The following is a 26,507-nucleotide window of genomic DNA, read 5'->3' on the forward strand; positions in this document are numbered from 1 at the left end:
AAGATAAGATGAGTTAGGATAAGATGAGTTAGGATAAGATGAGTTAGGATAAAATAAGATGAGTTAGGATAAGATAAGATGAGTTGGGATAATATAAGATGAGTTGGGATAAGAAAAGATGAGTTGGGATAAGATGAGTTAGGATAATATAAGATGAGTTGGGATGAGTTAGGATAATATAAGATGAGTTAGGATAAGAAAAGATGAGTTGGGATAAGATAAGATGAGTTAGGATAAGAAAAGATGAGTTAGGATAAGATAAGATGAGTTAGGATAAGATGAGTTAGGATAAGAAAAGATGAGTTAGGATAAGATGAGTTAGGATAAGAAAAGATGAGTTAGGATAAAATAAGATGAGTTGGGATAAGATAAGATGAGTTAGGATAAGAAAAGATGAGTTAGGATAAGAAAAGATGAGTTAGGATAAGATAAGATGAGTTAGGATAAGATAAGATGAGTTAGGATAAAATAAGATGAGTTAGGATAAAATAAGATGAGTTAGGATAAAATAAGATGAGTTAGGATAAAATAAGATGAGTTGGGATGATATAAGATGAGTTGGGATAAGAAAAGATGAGTTGGGATAAGATGAGTTAGGATAATATAAGATGAGTTGGGATGAGTTAGGATAATATAAGATGAGTTAGGATAAGAAAAGATGAGTTGGGATAAGATAAGATGAGTAAGGATAAGATAAGTTAGGATAATAAGGTGAGTTAGGATAATATAAGGTGAGTTAGGATAAGATGAGTTAGGATAAGATGAGTAAGGATAAGATAAGATGAGTTAGGATAAGTTAGGATAATATAAGGTGAGTTAGGATAAGATAAGATGAGTTAGGATAAGATAAGTTAGGATAATATAAGGTGAGTTAGGATAAGATAAGGTGAGTTAGGATAAGATAAGATGAGTTAGGATAAGATAAGTTAGGATAATATAAGGTGAGTTAGGATAAGATAAGGTGAGTTAGGATAAGATAAGATGAGTTAGGATAAGATAAGATGAGTTAGGATAAGATAAGATGAGCTAGGATAAGATAAGATGAGTTAGGATAAGATAAGTTAGGATAATATAAGGTGAGTTAGGATAAGATAAGATGAGTAAGGATAAGATAAGTTAGGATAATATAAGGTGAGTTAGGATAAGATAAGATGAGTCAGGATAAGATAAGTTAGGATAAGATAAGTTAGGATAATATATAAGGTGAGTTAGGATAAGATAAGATGAGTAAGGATAAGATAAGTTAGGATAAGATAAGTTAGGATAATATATAAGGTGAGTTAGGATAAGATAAGGTGAGTTAGGATAAGATAAGATGAGTTAGGATAAGATAAGTTAGGATAATATAAGGTGAGTTAGGATAAGATAAGATGAGTTAGGATAAGATAAGATGAGCTAGGATAAGATAAGATAAGTTAGGATAATATAAGGTGAGTTAGGATAAGATAAGGTGAGTTAGGATAAGATAAGTTAGGATAATATAAGGTGAGTTAGGATAAGATAAGATGAGTTAGGATAAGATAAGATGAGCTAGGATAAGATGAGATGAGTTAGGATAAGATAAGTTAGGATAATATAAGGTGAGTTAGGATAAGATAAGATGAGTTAGGATAAGATAAGATGAGCTAGGATAAGATGAGATGAGTTAGGATAAGATAAGTTAGGATAATATAAGGTGAGTTAGGATAAGATAAGATGAGTAAGGATAAGATAAGTTAGGATAATATAAGGTGAGTTAGGATAAGATGAGTCAGGATAAGATAAGTTAGGATAAGATAAGTTAGGATAATATATAAGGTGAGTTAGGATAAGATAAGATGAGTAAGGATAAGATAAGTTAGGATAATATAAGGTGAGTTAGGATAAGATAAGATGAGTTAGGATAAGATAAGATGAGTTAGGATAAGATAAGTTAGGATAATATAAGGTGAGTTAGGATAAGATAAGATGAGTTAGGATAAGATAAGATGAGTTAGGATAAGATAAGTTAGGATAATATAAGGTGAGTTAGGATAAGATAAGGTGAGTTAGGATAAGATAAGATGAGTTAGGATAAGATAAGGTGAGTTAGGATAAGATAAGATGAGTTAGGATAAGATAAGATGAGTTAGGATAAGATAAGATGAGTTAGGATAAGATAAGTTAGGATAATATAAGGTGAGTTAGGATAAGATAAGATGAGTAAGGATAAGATAAGTTAGGATAATATAAGGTGAGTTAGGATAAGATAAGATGAGTCAGGATAAGATAAGTTAGGATAATATATAAGGTGAGTTAGGATAATATAAGGTGAGTTAGGATAAGATAAGATGAGTAAGGATAAGATAAGTTAGGATAAGATAAGTTAGGATAATATATAAGGTGAGTTAGGATAAGATAAGGTGAGTTAGGATAAGATAAGATGAGTTAGGATAAGATAAGTTAGGATAATATAAGGTGAGTTAGGATAAGATAAGGTGAGTTAGGATAAGAAAAGTTAGGATAATATAAGGTGAGTTAGGATAAGATAAGTTAGGATAAGATAAGTTAGGATAAGATAAGATGAGTTAGGATAAGATAAGATGAGCTAGGATAAGATAAGATGAGTTAGGATAAGATGAGTTAGGATAAGATAAGGTGAGTTAGGATAAGATAAGTTAGGATAATATAAGGTGAGTTAGGATAAGATAAGTTAGGATAAGATAAGTTAGGATAAGATAAGATGAGTTAGGATAAGATAAGATGAGTTAGGATAAGATAAGATGAGTTAGGATAAGATAAGATGAGCTAGGATAAGATAAGATGAGTTAGGATAAGATAAGATGAGCTAGGATAAGATAAGATGAGTAAGGATAAGATAAGGTGAAATTTGCAATAATCTACAGCTGAAATAATCTACAGTTGATCATCTGTAATTCAGATAAGTCTGATTAATTTCAGCCGACTCCAGATCAGCCGAACGTCCGTGTGAAAAGTTCGGTTTGATCTGAAAAGCTCCTCTTTAAGGTAGCACGCTGATGATGTGGTGTGTGGTGGTGACTGTAATGTTTTCGGGCCTGCACTGTGAGACTGACAGTCTGGTAATTACTCTGTCATTATTTATGTCTGTGTGAAAGCATAGCAACAGCCTAATAAGCCTAATACACTGGTGTCATGCTGAGCCCTGGCATTAACCTCGGGCTGACAGCGTCGGTTTACTCACACGCAGACACAAATTGCCAGGGTCAGAGATCAATACACACAACACACGACACACAACAAGACGACTTCCGCATTTGTTTAGCGTTCCAGGCTCAGCTTTTGTTTATTCCACGTATTTTTTTTTCCTTTTTCCCCCCAAACAGAGTTCGAGTGTATGCGTGTGCATGCTTGATCGCTCTTGTGTTTAGGAACACATGCTAATGCGCACATGGGTGTGTGTGCACGCCTGCGCACGTCTGCATCTCTGCACGCGTGAGTATCAGATGGAAAGCTGCACCGGGTTCGGTTTCGAGCGCAGGTTGACGACTGACGCTAAGCGCCAAGCGCCGGCCCGGGCCGTGATGCGTTAAGCATATTAACCATCCATTTACAGTTAAAGCAGCGGGACCGGGCTCAGCGGGCGCACACTTAATCACGCCATTCAGGAACCTTATTAGAGAACAATTACTAAATGGCAAGCCTCGTAATTCATAAATCATTCAGCCAGACGACTAAGGAAAATGAGAATGGCATTTCGCAGCGAATCTCATGCACGGCCCAGAACGTCTCATGCGTATTCATAAGGCAGGCCAGGGGACCGAGCGGGACCGCCGCTGCTACATCCGTCCTGGCACTGACAGACTGATAATAAAATAGAACACCAATTTTTAACAGAAGAGTGGTTTTAATGCACCAGTATAAGGCAATAGGAGGGTGTCTTATTATAGCCCGTGTTAAAGAGGTCCCAATTGGAGTTTAAAGGGTGGGTGATAATTGCTAAACGTAGCTGTGGTCTAGTTCAGATCGGTGTGAGACGTACGTTTCCCCCTCCCTCATCCTCTCTCTATTTCTTGTTCTCCCTGTAGATTTCACCCTTCGTGGTGCCCTTTTTGCGGTGGAGCGTCCGCTAAAGTGTCACTTGATAGACATCTGTCACACCTCATCTCGCTCATCTGCTCTCTCTCTCTCTCTCTCTCTCGCCTCCTCCTCAGGCAACTCGGAGCATACGTGAGACAACAGGCTTGAGGGAGAGGTCGACCGACACATTTCTCTTTCTGTGCGTTCCATCTTTCTCATAAAACACAGCAAATACCAGGATCACAAAGATCGCTTGTAAATGTTCCACATTTCTCCTCATAAACTCCGCCGTTCACTTAGCCGCGGGTCTCGGAATAAAACCCCGCGGCTCTCTGATCGACAAACAACCCATACAATTTCTCCTTTAACCACATCAGCTCTCGATAGAAAAGGACAAAAGGTAGGAGTGGAGGAATGAAAATCCACATCAAACCGGAGCACCTCTACTCTACTGACTCCGAGGCTGAGTGACAGAAAGCCTGTTGTTCAGGCCGTGAACAGCACTCGGTCCTGTCTTTTGTCCACGCAGAGGACGACTCGGCTGGCATTAAGTGTCCACATGAAGGACAGGAAAGTGCCTAAGAGCGTCTTCTCTTCAATCATGATGATACACAACAGCCTGCCTTCAAACTGGAGTCAAGGGCCACTAGCTACCGACTGGAAAAAGGCTACGGTCGAGGCTGAAGTGTCAGTCAAACTCGGAAAGGCCCTCTGGGGCTCGATTTAATTATCTGAACTCTCTGTGTCTGGCTCTCAATCTAAAACAAGCAAGGAGCTTCCAAGGAAGAAAAAAAAAACACTTCACAAAAGGGGGAAAAAAAAAAAGATAATGATGTCTGCAAATAAAGGCGTACAGTTTGTGAACGTCTGTAATGATTTCCATCTACAACAGACATGACAACAACAACAACAACAACAACAATCCTTCACTCAATAGATGAGGATCATTAAATCATAAAACACTGATTTGTCCAACATGATGAATGATCTCCATTATTATTATTATTATTATTATTATTATTATTATCAGTATATCTGCCACACCATCATTCTGTTATGATGTCATCTTCGCATTATGTGTATTAGGAATTATTATTAAGCTCATCATTTATTTATTCTATCCATTATACAACACTGGTGATGGCTGGAGTTTCTTTTCTTTTATTTATTTATTTTTTTCTGTGTTTACGATCAATAAAAGCACTCGTCGTGAGGCAGAGGCAGGTGAATGGAAGTGCGAGACATTTCTTAAAAATATGAACAAGCTGAGAAAAAGGAAGGAGAAAAAGCCTTGGCCTTGTTGGATTGTGGATTCGCGGAAATTTGAAAATGTTGAAATATTCCCACGAATTTTAAAGAAAGACTTTATGTCTTTGACTTGAAGATATGATTGAAAATGATAGGTTGTATAATAACTACAGCATTATTCACAACATGCACACGCACCGTGTGTGTAGATATGTATATCCACTTATCTATTAGCCTGAACATCAACTCAATGGTCAATCCCAGTTAAAATGCCTCATATCATTCTCGCTAAAAAAAAAAAAAAACATAAAAGAAACAATTCCAACGTTGAGTCGTTTGTAGTGTCCAGGGTAATTCTCGTTACCGGGTGTTAGTTGATCCTAATTAGCATCAGTATTTCAGTTTAATAAAACTTGAAAGCCTTTAAACCGTGCCACTCTGACTTTAGAAGTGAATGCCCGGTGCTGACTAACACTGATGTGCTGCCTTCATCCAGAGGTAATGCTCTCAGGCTCTTAGCAGAGGAGAGTGGACATGAAACAACATCTTTAATCTGCCCTCACTTCACTCAGTCTCATTAGCTGGAGTGTTAATTGTATGTCGCACAGGAAAAGGCGACTCTTATGAGTCAGATCACCTGCGTACTCTTTTAGTTCTGCTAGCAAATCTCATGGTTTCAGTTCGGTCTAGCTGAAAGCGCCGTTTCCACGTTTCTCCATCTTTCCTTGTGACTTTGCTAAGCAAAAACAAACCTGGCGAAGCTAATCTGCATTCTCCAGGCTACGGACTACGGGCACACGTAGCGTGAAAGACTTGAGTAATCGATCTCGAAAAACACAGATCTACACAGTTCAACAGACCAGAATAATCAATCAAGCAGCGCTGTGTGACTCTGCCCTTGCAACGCTGCATGTTCCTGTGGCATGCAGGCGAAGATTGCAAATCAGAAACCTTAGCGCTCTTTCAGGGGCTAATTTGTGCCTGGAAAATTGCTGCTTAATATTTAATCAAGGCCTAAATTATGGACATTTTCTACTGTAAATCAGGGAAGTCATGTGAAGTCTGAGTGAGTGTTAAGCATTAGGAGGGCCGTTCCTGCTGAGCGCATTAAACTTTAGCACTGACGCTCTTCCTCGCTGACATGATTTGTGTCGAGGTGACATCATCTAACTGCCAATAAGTGGGAATTGGCACAGGAGTCATCTCCTGAGCTCATATGCAAACTGAGCACCTCCGCTAGAGGAGGGGAGGGAAGAGGGGGGGGGGGTTTGGGACCAGCGCTAATAAAAGCCAGACAATGAAACTGAATGACACCCATTCGAGTTAAGAGCGAGAGCCGGCTGGGACTTGGCAGCCGTATGGGGTGGACCGCTTGCATGTTTGAAGAGGGTGATAAAAGGAGCTCTTATTGTGTGTAAAAGCTGCCAGGCTGGCACGACGATAAATCAGTAGAGAGGAGCGAGACGCATCCTCGGCTGCTGGTCAGCCCCCGGGAGAGAGTGCCTGTACATAACACAGTGTTTAATCGATACAGGAACGCCCTCTGTACCACTCTAACACTCATCCACAACTACTCTCACTCCCTCTTTCACATTTCTCTTTGGCTGGGATTCCTAATGCCTGTCTCCACTTACGCCGTGATGACGCCGGGCTTTCAGGAGATTCTCTGTTCTTGCTTGTTGTGATTTCTAGCATTAGTAAAAAGTCGATATATACATATACACCGCATCTGGTGGCCTTGTAAGGACACTGTAGCTAAGAAACACCCGGACATGTGGGTCCTGGTTATAAGTCTGTATAAGATTCAGTACAACACATTAGACATAACTTCTTGTATATCATTAAACATAGAGAAATCTCTGCAAATGATTAAACTCGCTTGCAAGAGAGCGCACTCTTTTTTTTTTTTTTTTTTAAAGAAATGCTTGTTTCTTTTATTGCTAGATTGCAATTAAATTGAAACAAAACGCTTTAATTTCATTTATATGTGTATTGATTCTAAAAGTGAAACAAAGTTGGATCAGTTCTGGCCTTGACTGGATTCTTTAGGTATTATGCGAAGTAAAGAACCCAACACTTTTTTTGTGCTGTTATAGAAAAATACTCAACATATCTGAAGCCTTTTAGTCCTCACAGTGAATGAAATGCTTTTTAAACGGATTGAAGAACAGCGTGTCGTGTCATGTCGTTCCTGTTACTGCTTTTGTTATAGCAGCTAGAAACATTTATACAGTGTGTTATACAGTAATAATAATAACACACACTCTCTACCCTGAAGAGAGTCTTTCCTGTGACTGAAAAGTTCTCACTGGAGACTCCTTCCAGAAACGCATTACACAAACCTCAGTATCCGAGCTTCTGTCAGAATTGAGAATTTGTGTTATATCATTTTAGTGACGTGATGTTCTGTACGCAGCATGAGGCCGAGATCCAGTCCAGGGGTAAGACTCTCACCTCGACGGGGAATCTCCTGCCATTGATGCTGTGCTCTGAGCCGTCTGAACCGTTGCTCTGACCCCAGTGGAACTCCACCTTCTCGGCTTTAAAGCGACCCGGCAGACCTGCACCTTGTACAAAGTAGTCGTCCTTCAGCAGGATGGCCACTGATGAGGAGATAAAGGGAGAGAAAGAGAGAGAGAATGAACAGGTTCAATGATGAAGACTCATCTGAAACAAAGAAAAGAAGGATTTGTGCTGGAAAAGAAAAAGATGCTAATTAGAGCACACTTCCAGCAGGTATTGCAATATTCTCACAAACTATTCACTCAGGAAAATTTTCGTTTTGCTTATTCACGATTTGGAACATCAGAGGGACTGCTCATGTTGGACGTTTGGGGGACGAAGTTAGGGAGGCCAGATTAAGATGGTTTGGACATGTTCCTTGGACATGAGGAGGGAGAGTGAGTATATCGGTAGGAGAATGTTGGACATGGAGCTGCCAGGCAGGAGGCAAAGAGGAAGGCCAAAGAGGAGGTAATTAATGAGGATATGAAGCTAGTGGGTGCAAGTGTTGAGGATGCAGAAGACAGGGATAGGTGGAGAGAGATGATTTGCTGTGGTGACCCCTGAAGGGAAAAGCCAAAAGAAAAAGAAGAAGAAGAAGAATCACTATTTCTTTTCTTTTCTTTTGGTGAAGGGACAGTGCTTTAATTATCCAACACACCCTTAAACAGACCCAGACAGCTCTCTTCCGTGTTTTCCGGTCTGATTGAATTTCAGAATCGGTTCCACTTTACCCCGCTCACACACACGAGATTTCTGCCCCAATTTATCGTAAGCACTCGGCGGAAACCGGCGTCCCAGCTTTGCGCCTCGCTGACACACGAGAGGCTCTATTAATACGACTGCACCGAAGGTCAGCAAACTTCACATCAAACTTCTTTACAGTTACAGAGAGGCGTCGATGCGGTTATGAGAAATATCCGAGGCTTCGCGAGGCTTAAACAGACGTGGGAGACAAACAGAAAGCCGCGCTGCTCGGTGAGCAAACACAGCTCTTTATGAGTTCTGGCTGCACTGTATTTTAATACACAGATTGTTTGAATGATTGAAACTTATCAAGATCGAGAGAAATATTACCTCCCTCTCTCTCTCTCGTTTTATATACAACCGTTGATAGTGATTTTTATCCAATCTGATGTAGCGGTGATGCAGAATCCAATCCAGGATTATACAGTAACAGAAGAGATGTCTGAATTCTACAGAAATTTCCAATATGGAATCCCAAAAAGAGGCATGATCTCACCGAACGTTCGGGTACATCATCTCTTTTTGCCGACTCTGAGGAGTCGAGGCATGAACTCTACAAGCTCTCCGTAAGTGTGCTGTAGTATCTGACATCAAGATGTTAGCAGCAGATCCTTTAAGTCGTGAACTGGGGTCTCCATGGATCTGACATGGATGGAAGGAAACATTATAATCCTGCTGAAAGAGGCTGTCCCGGTTTTCGTTTCTTCAGCACTTTTGGCGTATATTAACCACTGCATACCAGATCCACCCCACAACACCTGCTGGTACGTCACTCAGATCCTTCGCTTGTCCATTTTTCCAGCTTCTAACACATCAGCTCCGAGCACTGACTGAAGTTATTCACCTCACATGTCAGCGGTTTTAATGTTATGGCTGATCAGTGTGTCTAGACACACACACGCACATTATATATTTATGAAAAATAAAACTGCTTGTGGTTAATTATGGACATTACCCAGTGATCCTCTGAGAGTTTCTAGCTGAGGCAGATGTTGTTGCTTCTGGTGTTTAGGCAGCTAATCTACAAGTACATCAATTCAAAAAAAAAAAAAATGCTCAGTTTACATTTAAAGTAAATAAATATGACCTTCGGATGTCTAGTCTGCTCGAATATATCCTAGACGTATTTTTTTAAAATATGAAACCACCATTGAGTCTTGGAGTTTGTGGGTTTGAAGATAATTAGAGGCACGCTGGCTGGTTGTGGAATATTTCTCAGCACTAATAAGATCACTCAGAATTCGAACTGTGGTCCCAAAAGTGTCTCTTTGGCAGTCTGGGGTTTTAAACTTCTAACCTTCTGGTCCAGTGAGCTCCTTAAACTTTTCACCAGTGGAGCTGTACTGCAACCGGAGGCCCTCGGGTGCCAGTGTACTCTCTCTGTCTCTTTTTCTCTCTCTCACACACGCACTTACTTTCAGATCCAGCTGGGAAAAACCAACAGTGTTCGTTCTTCTTGTTAAACTCCAGATGAAGTGCAATAACATGTGGGAACATTCCTATCTACGGAATTCCGTTACTCTGTAGCTCCGGCTACCCGACCCACTCGGAATACTGAGACTCGCGTTCAGAAAGTAATCCTCGCTCGTTTCTTTCATTTGGATATCCTTATACACACACACACTTTCTGCCCATGACCATGTCAATTTCCGCATTTGGGAAGGTTTAAGACCTTGTGTTTTTTCTCCCCCCTGCAGGTGTTCTCTAGCATGGACCGGATCCAGATCTCCAGCTGAAAATACACTCAGGTGAATGTTATATATAGCTGAGTGTATCTCCATTATTCATAAGAGAACTCCGGGCCATTTATCTTACTCTGCATAGATTATGTTGAGGAGCCGTACAACGGAGCGGAAAGTGTGTGTGTAAGCGGAGTGTAATGATCCATGGCTGGAGCTGGAATCTGGATGGAGAGAGTAAGATGAAGTTGTGCGGGTTTGTGCGTGTCGGTGGAAAGAAGAGACCGGCGTCGGCGACGGTAAACACTCGAACACACACACCTGTGGCCTGTTTCACTTCACCTCCCCGCTCTGCTGTATTAGTCACAGCTAGCAGATCGGAGGAGAAATATAGACACACACACACACATATATATAACTTGCCAGTTTTGCCCGTGTTCTTCATCGACGTCTTGTTAGACGATTCCGCTTCAAAGCCGTCCAGGATGAGCTCCTGGTACTCCATCGAGACCCTGGTATCCTGGTCGGCTATATTGACTGGTGATTGGTTCCTCTCTTGACACTCCGGATAAGCCGACGCCCATCCCGTCTCTGGTCCGTACGCTCCTAAAATAGAAGACGGACAGAAAATCAATCGCTCGTCATATCTCACATATCAAAAACATAAATAAATAAATATTGGGAGAAAAATAAATGCTTTCAGTGCTCCTTCAGCATCAGTCAAAACAGCAGACAAACTGGGAGTATTTTCATCTGTCTGCCTGTCTCTACTCCACCTCAAAGACCTATGGGGCTGGAAATCTATCGATTAAGCCATCACTTCAAATTCGAGACAATTCAATCAGAAACCTGTGCTTGATACTGTCTTTTTACCATTCATGACAACCTGCCAACATTTTTTGACAGTTCTATAATCCTGAGAGAGAGAGACAGTGTGTGTGTGTGTGTGTGTGTGTGTGTGTGTGTGACATCTCTGCCATTGTATTTTAGGAACGCTGTCTGAAAACGTGTCTATTCCTTTACTTAAAATACATAGAAAGGAAAAAAAAAAAATTTGTGATAGATAATCTTCTCAGAGCGGGATCTGTGGATCTGTGATGTACTTAGAGATTTGACTCTTTCTATTTTTAAAATCTTCTCGTAGCCGTGAGATCACAGCATTAAAGCTATTACAGCGCTAATACAATTGAACAGGACGGATTTCATCTGATTTTATTTTGAAATGTTGAAACTTGAACATAACAGGAGCAAGAAATAAAACACTAGGGGTTGTTGTGCTGATAGAAGGAAAATAATCAGTGACATCATGATGCCAGAGTTGAAATATTCCTTATTAAATTCACTGATTTTCTTTACAGTACAATTTATTAAAGGTCAAAAATAGATCTGTAACATGTTATAGCAGATTATATACTGATATTAATAAGATTAAAAAATACACCATTTTATTTCAGCACACTGTAAAGCTCTCTCTCTCTCTATCCCCTCCCTCTCCTCTCTCTCCCTTTCTCTCTCTCTCTATCCCCCCCCCCACTCTCTTTCTGTCTCTCCCTCTCTCTCACTCTCTATCTCTCAGTCTCTCTCTCTCTCAGTCTCTCACTATCTCTCAGTCTCTCTCTCTCTCTCTCTCTCTCTCTCACTCTCTATCTCTCAGTCTCTCTCTCTCAGTCTCTCTCTCTCACTCTCTATCCCCCCCACTCTCTATCTCCCCCCTCACTCTCTCTCTCTATCTATCCCCCCCTCACTCTCTCTCTCCCTCCCCCTCACTCTCTCTCTCCCTCACCCTCACTCTCTATCTCCCCCCCTCTCTCACACTCTCTCTCTCTCTCTCTCTCTCTCTCCGTCTCTCACTATCTCTCTTGTTTCAAAACATTTTATAAACAATTGCACACTTTAAAAAAAAAAAAAAATGAATAAATCGGTCCACGTGGAGCATCTGCTCTATAAGTCCCTGTGTTACTATAGAAACCATAACATAGAAGGAGCACATGAATGTAAGCCTTATGGCTGGAATTATTTCCAGGGCTGCTCTTCATTTTGTGGAAGATTTTTCCCCCCATACATAAGTACTGCTCAGGTTAAAAAAATAAATAAAAAAGTCTGCTTGAAAGCAGATTACATCATAGGCCGTGACCTGACACTGGAAACACCGGAGTCACCTTCACTTCATACAAACACTCTGACAGTGAGTGAACCCCGGAGTGTAACAGAACTCGCCCTGTTCGTCTGCCTCCCTCGAAAGTGCAAGCTTAATTGAAAGCAATCCTCAGCTCTCTAGCCTTTAAGATGAATTTGTCTGCAATTATCAGAGCCTCCCGCGCATCCGGGCCAAGCCCTAATGCCGCCTTCATCGAATTAGGAGCCGTCTCTCGTCTCCTTTCGGCCCGGATATAGCCATGGGTGTATCGATTGGACGGGTCCGGGTTAGATCCGGAGAGACTGGGAGCTCTGAACCGAGGCCGGCCGAGTGTGTAATGAATGCAGCGAGGATCTGTGTGCTAAGAGATCGCTCCCTGCGTTAATGCTCCTGTAACACGGTTAGAGAAAGTGCAAACGCAAACCCAATCTGGACCACAATCCAGAGAGAGAGAGAGAGAGAGAGAGAGAGAGCGAGAGAGCTCTGGAGACGAGACGGAGTTAATGGGAGAGACATAAGCCATCAGGTGTCCCATGAGAAAGTTAGTCCTTCTCTCTCTCTCTCCCTCTCTCTCCTTCTCCTTCACATTTGATCTGAAAGAATAGGAGCAGGGCACATCTCAAAAGCAGTGGCATTTTACTCAACGTCTCATCTAACATTTCCACTCGCAGGGCCCTCCGAGGGATTCGTCAACGTGCAGCAGCAGGGAGGAAGTGAACTTTGCAGACGTAATGCTGCAACACACCACCCAATAATATTTCACGCAATACACAGTGTTTACAGACCCACTTTAGAATAAGTGTTTCTACACCCTGTCTAAAGTTTACCGCACAAGTCTGTTATGTGTGTGTGGATTACAGAGGTGTAAATGATATAAAACACTATAATACACTAGTGTTAAGTTTAGTAGTGAGATATAACAGAGGATTCTGACTGAACCAACATACACTTGAGAAAACAAGTCCTCCTGACTCTTCATCTTCTCTCATATGTTCTCACAACATCACGCGACCCTTCACCTTACTAAGAAAAAAGCAAAAAGTCCAATCATGCCCTCACACGAACTCGTGAGGACTGAAGGAGAAAAGCAGAGTTCTAGCCGACTGCTTGTTTTCGGAGTCGTCTGCACGGCCAAGCCTCTGCGCGAATCTCCGGAGAGCTCATGGTTTTTAACACAGCAAATATTAACAGTGCAAATGCAAAACACCTTCACGGCGTGCTCGTGCCTGAGGGATAATCTGCTTCTCTCTCAATTAGCACCATTCTCTCAGCTGCACACATGCTGGTGACCCTGAAGCTGCCCCCAATCGACAGGAAAGAGGGAGAGGGCCATGGTGCAATTTGCAACAACAGCAAGCAGCTGTTCGTGTGAAAGTTTCACTACAGAGCGCTTTCGGAGACGTGCGGCCGAGGCGGAGATCGTCACGCAGCGCAAAGCATGTTTGGGGTAATGAAGAGGAAGTAAAAGCAAGGAACAAATGAATGGGGGATAAACTGTCAGCATGCATAATGCGCCATCATTGTTATTACCATCGTTCTGATTTATCGCTATCGTTGCTGCTGCTACGTTTAAGGCAAAATGCTGATTTTTAGCGTTCCTGGTAAAAAGGTGTGATGGTGCAACAGTTTGGGATTTTCTTTTTCCCCTGTTCATGTACAATAATCTTGTACCTTCTATCACTTTCCATATATGGTCACAACTTCCTGTTTTTCTTAATACTCATTGGTTCCTTGTATCTCTCTTTCTCTTTCTCTCTCGGGTACGTATTCAGTATTTCGTGAATCCTTTCGGTAGTCTATCTATTTTGTTTCAGATCTAACTTCAGAAGCAGCAGTGGTTTAGATTACCCAAAATTCCCCCATGTTCTTTTTTTTAGGTATCAAGTCTGGTCTTGTCTTTATTCCCATTTCCTAGTCTTGAGCTTGATGCTGTGTGTCTGGGTTTTGATGGATTAATCCGGCCTATGTTTCGACCTTTGCTTGGTAAAATAACCAACCTTTGGTTTCCTAAAATAACTACTTAAAAAAGTGGGCGGAGTAAAAACAACAACAACAACAAAGAGTGGGCGGAGTCAACATCTCTATAAAAGGATGTGGCATTAAAATCTTCACTCGGTCCAGCACACAGCTTTAACAGTAACAGTAAATGTACTTTGGAAAAACAGGAACAGATGCAGTGGTAATGTATCTCAGTACTTCGGCATTTGAAAAATAAAAATTAAAATAAAAAAGCTATTTTCTAGCCAAAACATCTGTCTTGGTCATATGCTTTAAAATAGAGAGATAAACAAACTAGTAAGTAAAAAAATGTGGCATAAAAAATTTAACAAAGATGCCTCAAGTACACACTTGGGTCCTGTACCTTCATGATACAAATGATCATGGAAATTTAAAGAAATTCTGGGACCGGAGTCCTGGATTTAAATGATCTCATGCTTAGCACTAAGACTTTAACACAAAGAGCTTTGTGGAGCATGATATAATCACTGGAGTGGAGGAAAAAAAATAAAGTTTTCTTTTTCAAAGTTTGCATGAGTTAGTGGCAAGAGGTAAACATGAATCACAGTCTAAAGGCCTCTTACGGTGAAAATAACAGATTCTTGGCCATCCTGAGGATCTGAAAGTGCCAGACTCTGTGCTTTGGCTTATGATGTTATCATGTTCATGACTCGGACTTATGACTACCTTCAGATCTGTTTATTTTTCATGCTCCGGTGTGTAAACAGAAGAGGAGAAATAAAAAAGTCGGAATACTTTGCGCTTTATTTTTATTTCCTCTCGCTTACAGCACATCAGTAATCTCGTACAGCCTTTTTACACAGTTATGTACTATCTAAGAGTCTTATATTTATACACTGGGTCTAGGTAGGAGTGCAGCACAAAAAAAAAAAAAAAAAAATCATCGTATAGAGCACTTTTTATTCACATGACAATAAATCTGAAGCGAAATAATTGGCACAATCGGATCCGGAGCCATCTGGGATCCATCGGCGATATTATAAAGCTCACACCCACCTGATTTCTAACACACTTGTCGTCCGTCATTCGCTCTACTTGAACATTTGTACGTTCTGGACAAGATCTGGCCATCTTTTCATCTGACCTTGCTCTGTTTTTTTCTTATATTGCTCTGTTTGCCTGCAAGTTTGACCATTTTTCACCTTGATTCTGCCTGCATTGAATTAAACTGAACTTTAGCATCTGATTTGTGAAACACAGACAAAAAAGAGAAAAATGAAACATTTGGTCACTGCAAAGAACAACCAGCATTCTGTGCCTGTAGCTCGAGCCCGAGACCTTTGTTTAGATTTCTTTATCTCACTCCCTCCTGCAAACGATACGCTGCAGCCTAACAGACACTGACGTTACATCTTAAAGCAGTGCCACTGTTTGCAAAACAGTTTGGCAGAAACCTAGAGAGACTCCTGTTCGGCTGCGCCTCTGCTGTAACACCAACTCTTGGCCTCGTGACTGAACTGTCACTTGATCCAGAGAGAGAAAGCGAGGGAACGATGGAGTGAGCGTGAGCAGCAGGTGCATTCCTGGGTAGCGGTGCACTCAGTGCTGGATATCTGCAGGATTTATTGCAGCTCCATCCATTAGGCCTCTGGCACTGGTGCCATTGATGGAATGGAGATCTTGTAGCCGTTTCTTTCATGCAGCAAAAAAAAAAAAAAAAAAGCCTTAATCTGATGAACACACCGATCAGTGCAGAGAGAGAGAGAGAGAGAGAGGACAGTGCATGGTGTGATAGCTGTAGGGAACAGAAATGCTCGATGTAAAAACATTGTACAGTTAAGTAGTGCATTTGTAGCCATCAGTCAGTCAGTAAGTGCTTAGTGTTCACTTTTACTACACGCCAGATGTGTGCACTGGGAAATGCAAAATTGCACATGTGGGTCATTTCTTTTCAATCTGGACAAAACTACTACAACTGGCGGTTTAGAAACGATCATCGCAAGACAACGGGAAAAACAAACAGGCAGTCGGATGACTACTATTTACTTGAACTGACAGTATTTCCATTTCATTTCTGTATTCATTCAACATTAGCCACATTTTACACTGATGTGGCATAACATTATGACCACCTGCTTAATATTGTTTTGCTGCCAAAACAGCCCTGACCCGTCATGCACTGTGTATTCGGACACCTTTCTATCAGAGCCAGCATCACACAGGTCAGACTTCGCTCCCCATGTGCATCAGTGAGCCTTGACCACCCAAGACCCTGTCACCGGTTCACCACTGTTCCTTCCTTGGACCACTTTTAGATACTGACCACTGCAGACCGGGAACACCCCACAAGAGCTGCAGTTTTGGAGATGCTCTGATCCAGTGGTCTAGCCATCACAATTCAGCCCTTCTTCAAACTCGCTCAAATCCTTACGCTTGTCCATTTTTCCTGCTTCTAACACATCAACTTTGAGGACAAAATGTTCACCTGCTGCCTAATATATCCCACCCACTAACAGGTGCCATGATGAGGAGATCATCAGTAATGGGCACTTCAACCCTCACTGGTCATAATGTTATGCTTTATGTTTTTTTTTTCTTTAAGCCTTTACTGCATTTGTTATAAAGGAAAAAAAAAAAAAAAGAAGCAGCAGATTGTATGTGGCTACAAATAAAGCCAGCTTCGAGTGGGCGGAGTCAGCGTTTCTATATTAGGCACAGGATTGGAAAAGCTCACTTGGTCCAGCACTCGCACAAAAAAAAAAAAAAAAAAACAGTAACAGATGTAGTAGTAATTTATCTCAGTAGTTCGGTATTTATAAAAACTCATCGTGCGGGTTTTTCTAGCCAAAGCATCTGTCTTGCTCATATGCAGCATTGATTTCAGCATTAAAATAAAGAAAGAAGTAAAAATTGAATAAAATCACACGATCATCAAATGAGAAGTGTTTGGCGAGAACAGGAGATTTTTATTTCCGTCATGAAGACCCTATTGCTCGCTCGAGACACAAAACCCTCACTACTACTATTCATGCAGTTTTGTATAAGTGGCGCTTTGCCTCAAATACCAGCCCCACTTTCTCTGATTACATCAATAATTCAACCTAATGACTCAAGCAGCCTGGGCGGCCACGCTGGTGATGGGATCAAAGACACCGAGGCAGACCCATGCTGGGAGACAGAGGTTTACGAGCTCATCACCGTCATCACCAAGGACACGAGCAGCATGATGCCCATTACACACATCACAAACAATGTGACCAGAAATATTCCCAATCAGGCGGCGCAGCAGACGTGCATCCGGTGACTGGCACGATTCTAAATCATTACTAAGCAGCCAGAATCTTTCTGTTTCGAACATTTATCACCGGGATACGAGTCATGTAGAGGAACGTTATTAAAGGAGAAGTTCACTTGCAGAACAAAACTCTACAGATAACTTCCTCAGCCCCTTGTCATCCGAGATGTTTGCGTCTTTCTTTCTTCAGTCTTAAAGAAATGAGATCTCAGGACATCTCAGGATTTTTTCTCCATATAGTGGACTTCAATGGTGCCTGCGAGTTTGAACTTCCAAAATTCAGTTTAAATGCAGCTACAAAGAACGATCCCAGCCAAGGCTCAAAAAATTGTAGACTTTTTAAACCACAAAAGCTCGTCTAGCACTAGCTCTTTAATGTGCATCCGTGACGCTACGTACTACGTAATCGCGTCGGAAGGTCACGCATGACGTAGGCGGAGCTACAGACCCGGTGTTTACAAAGTGAACGTGCAAAGACCAAGAAAGCGCAAAACGCTCTTTGCTCACAAAAAGGTACACATAATAACTTTGTGTCATTCCACACTGGGTCTGTAGCTCCGCCTACGTCACACGTGTGACCTTCCGACGTGATTACGTAGTGTCGCGGATGCGCATCCCAGAGCTAGTACTAGACGAGCATTCTCCATGTCTTTCATTCCTTACATAATATGGCACTAAGCTCCAAGAGATGATGCCTGCTCACAGATATTTATGGTATATAATTAAATCGTTTAGTTTGTAGCTCTCGATCCTTCAGGAACGTGAATCGATATTATAGCTAGGAGTGTTTAATTATAGAATAATGAGCTTTAAATAATATATGAGTTATTATTACTAGGCATAACAATATCGTTTGCGATACTAAAAGTTTCTTCATTGTGTTTATATTTGAGAGAGTAGAACATTATGATTGTACCACTCTGTATTTTTTGGAGCATTTTGTATTGTTGAAGATTCTTCTAAAGGTTTGAATGAGAGTATATATCTATATATATATCTATATATATTCATATAAGTGTAATCTACCTGACTTTGGATAAAAGCCTGTAGTGTATGAAACAATGCATTTGTAAGAGCAGGAATAAGATAGATATCAGCACTTTTTGGGACAGAATTTCTGCAAGACGTGCAATTTATCCTTCGATAAAACGGAATCTGTGGAAGTGAAAAAGGTTTTGCTGACTCGAGCATCTTTCTGACAACGTGTGTGTGTGTGTGCGTGTGTGTGTGAGAGAGAGAGAGAGTACAAGGGGAATTTAGATATTTTAAGAGCAACACAACACGGACACCTGTAGCCTCGACGCGCTTCACGGCCTTAAGGAATGTCGGAGAAATGAGTTAAAGAGATTTTTGACTGGAGGAATAAACGCGTGCCGTCTCTCAGCAACCCCCCCCCCAACACCCCCCACCTTCCTCTTCCTCTCTACACCACCTTGGTTTTGACGGGTGCTACATGGCGTTAGCGGTTTGTTGTCTGAAGCGCGGAGGTGGATGAGCTAAAAATAGCCCGTCTCATGCAGTGTCATTCTGTGTTAATTAGAAGAGGCGTGTGTGTGTGTGTGTCTGTATGAATTGTGGGTTTGGACCCCTTCAGAGTGAGAGTTGACAGGACTGGCTGAAGTGCCATTCTCTGTCAGAGCACATTTCACAGCTGTCGCACATCAGCTCATTCACTCACACACACACACACACACACACACACACGTCTTAGTACCTCTGTGAGATCCTGATTGAAGGAAACATAAGTTTATTATTATCATCATCATCATCATCTTTGTTTGACAAGCCAAATGTCCCCATAAAGTCAGATATTCCTATCCTATTTGGTCTCCACTATCCCACTCACACATTTAACCACACACACACACACACACACACACACACGAGAATGACTATTTTAAATGTGCATATTTTGTGCAAAAATGAGAATACACAAGTACACAAACTCTAAATCCAATCTGGGCCCGCCAGCCAGCCAGCCAGCCACACACACACCTCAGACACTCACGTCTCATCTCGCCCTGTCACTCTCACACTGATACACCCTCTGCTCCACAGAGACTGATGCTTTCTGACCATCAGACAAGCAACACTCCCTCTACCCTTCACCACCTCCCCACACACACACACACACACACACACACACACACACACGCATCACATCACATCCTTTTTGCAACTCACAGAGCCTCAGAGGAACTCCAGCAAACACAAAGAGCAAACTTTAAACACATTAACAAATCCTCTAGGTAACACTCCAAACTAATTATGTAATCATCATTAATAACCGCAATCTTTTAGCAATTTAGATGGTAAACAACTTCCACTTACAGAGAACAAAAAGGAAGACGTTAATGGTACTCTCGGAAAAAAAATAACCACCTACTCCCACCCTTCCCACTCACTCACTCTCTCTCTCTCTGTCTCTCTCTGTCTCTCTCTCTCTCTCTCTCTCTCTATCAGCAGTGCTGTTATTTTAGCTACATGATGGGAGAGGACTCATTAAGCTCATCTTCCAAATACACTCCTGCTTTCAGATAGCAGAACGCTGCCATTTATCTACTTAAACCTTATGTCAGCATTCAGCATCCCTCCCTCTCTCTCTCTCCCTCTCCCTCTCTGTTTTTTAAGCAGCACATTTCCCTATAATATAAGCATATAAACAACTAACTCTTAGCCTTTTTAAAGCATTATACAGAAATATAATCACTAAATGATTTAAATTTAAAACAGCCACTTAGTGTTAATAAACTGCGCTGGCTCAATTCTGCTGCTGTCCCGCTGTAACCCCTTCTTAAAAACATTAGCATTATCATTGCTCATCGTCGTTTTTTTTCCCTATCTGTGAAAAATATACACGTAAAAACATTGCACTGCTAGCTGATGTGGATGAAGAGTGTATCCACTGTAGAGTAGAGAGGACTGAAAGCTCAAGGTTTGACTTGTTGCATGTTTTGAGATGCTTTTCAGCTCAGCATGGACGTAAAGAGTGATGTAAAGAGTGCCTTCCTGTCAGCTTGAACCAGTCTGGCTATTGGTGGCTGGATCTATTATTATTATTTTTCACCATTATGTATATGCATATAGATCTCAGCAGTTTCTGAAATACACTATATTGCCAAAAGTTTTGGGACACCCCTCCAAATCATTGAATTCAGGTGTTGTTTTTCAGGGGTTGGACTCGGCCCCTTGGTTCCAGTGAAAGGAACTCTTAATGCTTCAGCATACCAAGACATTCTGGACAATTTCATGCTCCCAACTTTTTGGGAACAGTTTGGTGATGACCCCTTCCTGTTCCAACATGACTGCCATGACGCCAGTGCACAAAGCAAGGTCCATAAAGACATGGATGAGAGAGTTTGGTGTGGAGGAAATTCACAGAGTCCTGACCTCAACCTGATAGAACACCTTGAGCGGAGACTGCGAGCCAGACCAAAACTTTTAGCAATATAGTGTACTCAAAGCGGCCTATCTGGCACTAATAAGCACTAAGATCACATTGTGTCTCTATTTGGATGTTTGATGTGAACACAAGTGCAGATCCTGATCTCCAAGAATTCTACAATCCTATATCAGTATGCATGGTAATAAGAGCCATAAGGCTGCCATAAGAGCAGAAAATAGCACCAGACAAGACAAAACTGCCTTCATAGGTGAATAACGATCACCTCCTCACCTTCACCCTGCTCTGCTCATCACTGGGAATAAATCATTCTATAATTGAGACACAAAACCGAGTCTGTTTTGCGGGATGCTTTACCGTGTGAGTCTTATCTCTATTATTTATATGTCGCTGCAGCCTCCCATGCTGCCACTGATGATGACATTCACTGCGCACACTCAGTCTTTCAGGCTTCACGCTGTATATAACGCGTACAGAGCCTCTGTGGTGTTACACGACGCATCATCCTCACCGAGGCGTCCTGTTTCAGCGCTATATTAATAGAAGATGAATAAAAATGACTTAACCTCATCAGCCATGGTCTAAACATAGCAGACAAACTCCTGCATCATATATAAGGCACATGCCTAAACAGCAGATTAATGCAAACGTGACGAAATCCCAATTCTAGAGCCGTCCTACTACAAAATTGCGCAACTAACAGCTACACGGCGCTAAAGATGGTCAGGCAAATTCATTCTAAGTAAATCCTTACAAATCTAAATATACTAATATCTGTCAACCTTACATGACCGCACATATGACTGCATTCTATTTTTCCATTATTCGCAACTGTCCTGGGTTTTCTCTTTTTTCCAGAGATAAATGAAAGATAATGAAAGCCCCTTGAGCAAAATAAGAAGAAATCTAATTCTAGCAACACTTCAAAGGGGCTTAACCAAGTTATAGGGGGAAAACAAACGCAACGAAACGTTCGGCGAATTAAAAAAGAAAGAAAAGAAGCGCAAGTGCAATAAATATCCAGAAATCGTAGCCCCGCTGGCAAAACCTCATTTATTGAACAACGGCTTTCTATCTCAGAGACATGCTTTTCCTCCCACACCAGCAGTCCGGGCCTGAAACCGTGCACTTGTTTCGTAGATATTGAAAATGATAATGATCTGATGGAATTCATTGGCTGGGTGTAGATAGCGATGGTTTCTATGCGACATGGCATGGCTCGATGATAAGGTGCTGGACGGCATAATGAGGATATCCAGTGACCCTGCTCGTTTCAGGTGACACTAAAAGGTCAGATCTTTGGACAGTGGAGTCGATAAAGGTAATGTTCATACGAAAGAAGATAATGTGAGCAGTCGCTTGATTCGGAGATCGGCGATAAGCGGCCTACAGCAAATGAGCGAAGGCAAGGCGATGCCGCTAAAAACAGATCGAGTGCGTCCGGTGGAAGATCATGAATAGGTCATGAGGCAGAGATTGAAGGGAATCAGTTACTAACAAATACGATCCATCATCCTGAAACACTCGCACCATAATAAAAGCATTTTAATTAATCTTGTTCGACTAACTATGATGGATCACATAAGTACTAATATCTCAGTGACTGGACTGGTGCACATGGACGAGACCAGATTACATGCTCCACTTCCTTTCTGAACACCACAGTAACAAAAGAAAAGTAATTAACTGTATGATTAAAACCGACCAAAAAAAAAAACTTCCAAGTTCTATATTTATATATACACACCCTTATGAAGCAGAGCGGGTTCTAAGTCGGGGCCTAGGGCTTTTTTATTAATACTATTCAATTTCTATAGTGCGTGTTCGGACGTGTCATTTCTGACCTGCCGCCGCCGGCAACGCCCGATTCCTGCTAATACGCCGCTTGAAAATGGATAACACTCCATTTGAGTTAATTCTAGCCAGCGAAGGCGGAGGAGGCGGGGTCCTGCTGTAATCAGATAATGAATGCTACTCTACTCTCCGCTCGATTAACAGCCCTCAAAGCAATCAGCATCTCGCGACATCTGCACTTAGTGTGTTTGGCCTTCTGAGCTAGAGGGAAGGTCCTAGAACACTGAGATCAAGTGCATATTAAACATCTTGCAGGAATATTCGCCTCCATCTGTTACTGACCTCGGATAACGAACTCGCGCTTGTTAGATGGTTAACTCATCTCGCTCATCACGCACTATAAGATAAATCACAGCCATGTGACAAGATGGAACCGGAAAGAGAACAATCAAGGCGGCTGGAAGTGAGTCGGTGGTTTCTGGGAGAAGACATCATCAGGGGATTAACTCAGGGCATGATAAAGTTTCTAATTCAGCTCACTAAACCATGAATCCTGAATGTTCTAAAGTCAAATCATCTTATGCTAAATGAACCGAAAGAGCCTCTTTTATTCCACTGAGGCAAAATGCAAAAAAAAAAGCACTGAATTCAGATCTAAACAGCTAGTGACAAAATGTATAGATATAATGGTACAGAGATCTTTATCATCAAACTAATTTTTTTGCACATTTCTGCAAACTACCCTGATTTTTTCCTCGTCACTGCAGTATTATTGGGTATTCATTCACGACATATTTTCCACTGATGTAAGGCAGTTCATACTGTAGATTTGATCCAGCACACTCATAATATGGATCATTATCTAAAATGAGTTTGTCTTCATTCCCCTGGATCAAGGATTAAGACAAAATCCAACAAATATGCTACCTAGCCATAAGATTTCCGAGCATATAGACTGATTTAAAAACGACTTCTTAGCTTTCAGCCATGGCGCAGACAGGTTTCTGTCTCTGACGTATGACTGGAAAGCACGTACCATGTAAACAGAAGAAGCTCCGGGCCTGTAGAGAACATTTCTCCACTAGCCACCTGGGACTTCATTAACAAATGCTGACGTAAAAAAGCCCTGATCCAGAAACGGTGCATTTAGCTCGAGACGCTGTGTGAATACAGACTGCGCTGCCCAAACCAGAGCCGAACAGCTGCCGCCTGTAATGTCCTGCAGCATTTAACAGATGCAAAGCTTTCCTGCTTGTGCCAAGCTAATAATACGGCTCATGATTGGCTGATTGCTTTTTATGCACCTACCTCTGGTTAGGAGCGAAAATGAAATTTAGGAAATGTGCAGCCATTGAAAATCCGGGGCTGGTCTGGCTGAGATACGTTGCATAGGGTAGACTTTTCTATTTATTTATTTATTTAAAAAGTTGCACGTCAAGGGAGATGGAGGTAATGATGTGGGAATTTGCGACGACTAAATCGGGAGAAAATTGGGCGTATATATAAAAATAGGGAGACTAAAAATAAATTGATTTAATAATACACAAATGAACGCAAACACGGAGACCATTTCCCTACTGATTATCAGTGTTTAGAAGTCCGAGAGCACTGAAGTTCAGTGATTATCGGGATTAACCTGGGACCGTTTCCTCCCCCCACCCCAAATCCCATAGTCTCGCTGCAGTATTATTAGCAGTATTATTATCTCGCTGTGTTTCCATGCTTCTGTGTTTAGACATGTTTGTTCATCCCCTTGCAGCCAGTTGCACCAGCAGATCAGAAGTAGCCTAGTTTGAATGTGCATTAATAGTTTACGATCCAATAAAAGATTAACGGTTGAGCCGGAGACTAAAGTTATGATCTAAAATGTATTCTCACTTGTTATTCGCCAATAAAATAAATAAATATTTTACTTTGACGATAAACACCGAGCCCTGATTTAAAACAAAGAAACTGCGGATCGATTCCGTGTTGCTACGGTCACTTTATCGTACATTCTTTTTGATGTCTCAATGTATTTCTCAGCGTATTTCATCCAAATTACGTTCAGCTTACGCAATGACCCCTTGCTTTTGGTGTTGATCTGAGAAATATCTTTTTATTCAAGGACAATCCCATTCACTGGAGACAACCAACATCAATTAATCAATAAGAAACTTACTCAATCGATCACGTTTCCTGGCTTTCTTCTTCTCCTTTGCTCACTCTACTGAGTTAACACTGGTTACCATTACACCAGTAGGTCAAGGTCTCTCTCTCTCTCGCTCTCTCTCTCTCCTCTTTTAATTAGACTGGAGCTTCAGTGCCGGGTGAGGCGTGCAACTTGGGCAACTCTGGGCTGCACAGGTGGGCTTCGAGTCACAGTGTTAATTACGCCTGAGCTCTAAACAAAGCAAGATCATTAAGCGCTACACGATCTCTCAACCCTGAGAGAGGAGCTTAGAGGTGTTATGGCCAGCCCGAGCCTAATGCTGCTGACCTCCTCTCTTACCACACTTGCGGCTCTTAGTCTGGAATATTACATCGAGGAGCAATTTTCACCCGGAACGTCCAGCCTAATTTCTTAAAAGACGATGCCGCGCAGGAATACTAACGGAGCGCTCATGGAGAGGTGGTGTGGGCGCAGTCGAGGTCTGTGTTAGACATCTGCTTTGTGATCTGGGGCTTCTGTAAATGGTTTGAGCGGTCACCGCTACTGGACACCATTAATAGATATACACCGATCAGGCATATTGTGTTGATCCTCCTTTTGCTGCCAAAACAGCCCTGACCGATCATGCACTGTGTATTCTGACACCTTTCTATCAGAACCAGCTTTAACTTCAGCAATTTGAGCAACAGTAGCTCATCTGTTGGTTCGGATCACACGGGCCAGCCTTCTCTCCCCACGTGCATCAATAAGTCTTGACCACCCATGACCCTGTCTCAGGTTCACCACTGTTCCTTCCTTGGACCACTTTTGATAGATACTGACCACTGCAGACCGGGAACACCCCACATGAGCTGTAGTTTTGGAGATGCTCTGATCCAGTGGTCTAGCCATCACAATTTGGTCCTTCGTCAAACTCGCTCAAATCCTTACGCTTGCCCATTTTTCCTGCTTCTAACACATCAACTTTGAGGACAAAATGTTCACTTGCTGCCTGATATATCCCACCCATTAACAGGTGCCATGATGAGGAGATCATCAGTGTTATTGACTTCACCTGTCACTGGTCATAATGTTGTGGCTGATCGGTGTATCACAAAACACTATAAAAATAAAAAAAAAATAAAAAAAAAAAGTAGAATCCATGCCAAAGGAGCACTGAAGCAGTTCTGGTGGCTGATGGTGGCCTAACACCTCACTAACACGTTTTATGTTGGTTTTTCATTTCATTTAACACCGTTATACATGAATTTAGCAAGTGTTAACAATTGTAAGAAAGAAATGTGTTGGAACTTGGAAATATAACAACATGCCCCGTTGCACTTTATATCTTACGTGTTGGATCATTTCACGCAGCCACACTGAAGTCACACTGCAAACAGCCATTTATTTGCTTTAGCTGCCACGAAGACATCAAAGTAGAATCTTTATCAGTCGCTTTTTCTTTTTTAAGTTGCTAAACAATGTCATGCCCTTAATACCGTTGGACATTGTGTTTACAATCGGATGTTTATCAGATTTCAGTCGAGGCATGTCAGGCAGAGGAACTGACATGTAAAGCTTGGCCTTAGAAGGAA

At 41.6% G+C, this 26,507-nt stretch overlaps 1 protein-coding gene across 3 annotated transcripts in view; it reads right to left on the minus strand.

Annotated features, from left to right (window-relative positions):
* ptprga (protein tyrosine phosphatase receptor type Ga) overlaps positions 1–26,507 on the minus strand; it is a 273,910-nt gene that overhangs the window by 88,348 nt on the left and 159,055 nt on the right. For all 3 annotated transcript variants that reach the window (XM_058374136.1, XM_058374135.1, XM_058374134.1), the window contains exons 3-4: positions 10,617–10,799; positions 7,720–7,868 (exon numbers count right to left, since the gene is read on the minus strand). In XM_058374136.1, the coding sequence (XP_058230119.1) occupies positions 7,720–7,868; positions 10,617–10,799 (332 nt within the window). The remainder of the gene's footprint in view (positions 1–7,719; positions 7,869–10,616; positions 10,800–26,507) is intronic.

The sequence above is a fragment of the Hemibagrus wyckioides genome, linkage group LG21 (assembly GCF_019097595.1).
Source record: "Hemibagrus wyckioides isolate EC202008001 linkage group LG21, SWU_Hwy_1.0, whole genome shotgun sequence".
Classification (NCBI taxonomy): domain Eukaryota; kingdom Metazoa; phylum Chordata; class Actinopteri; order Siluriformes; family Bagridae; genus Hemibagrus; species Hemibagrus wyckioides.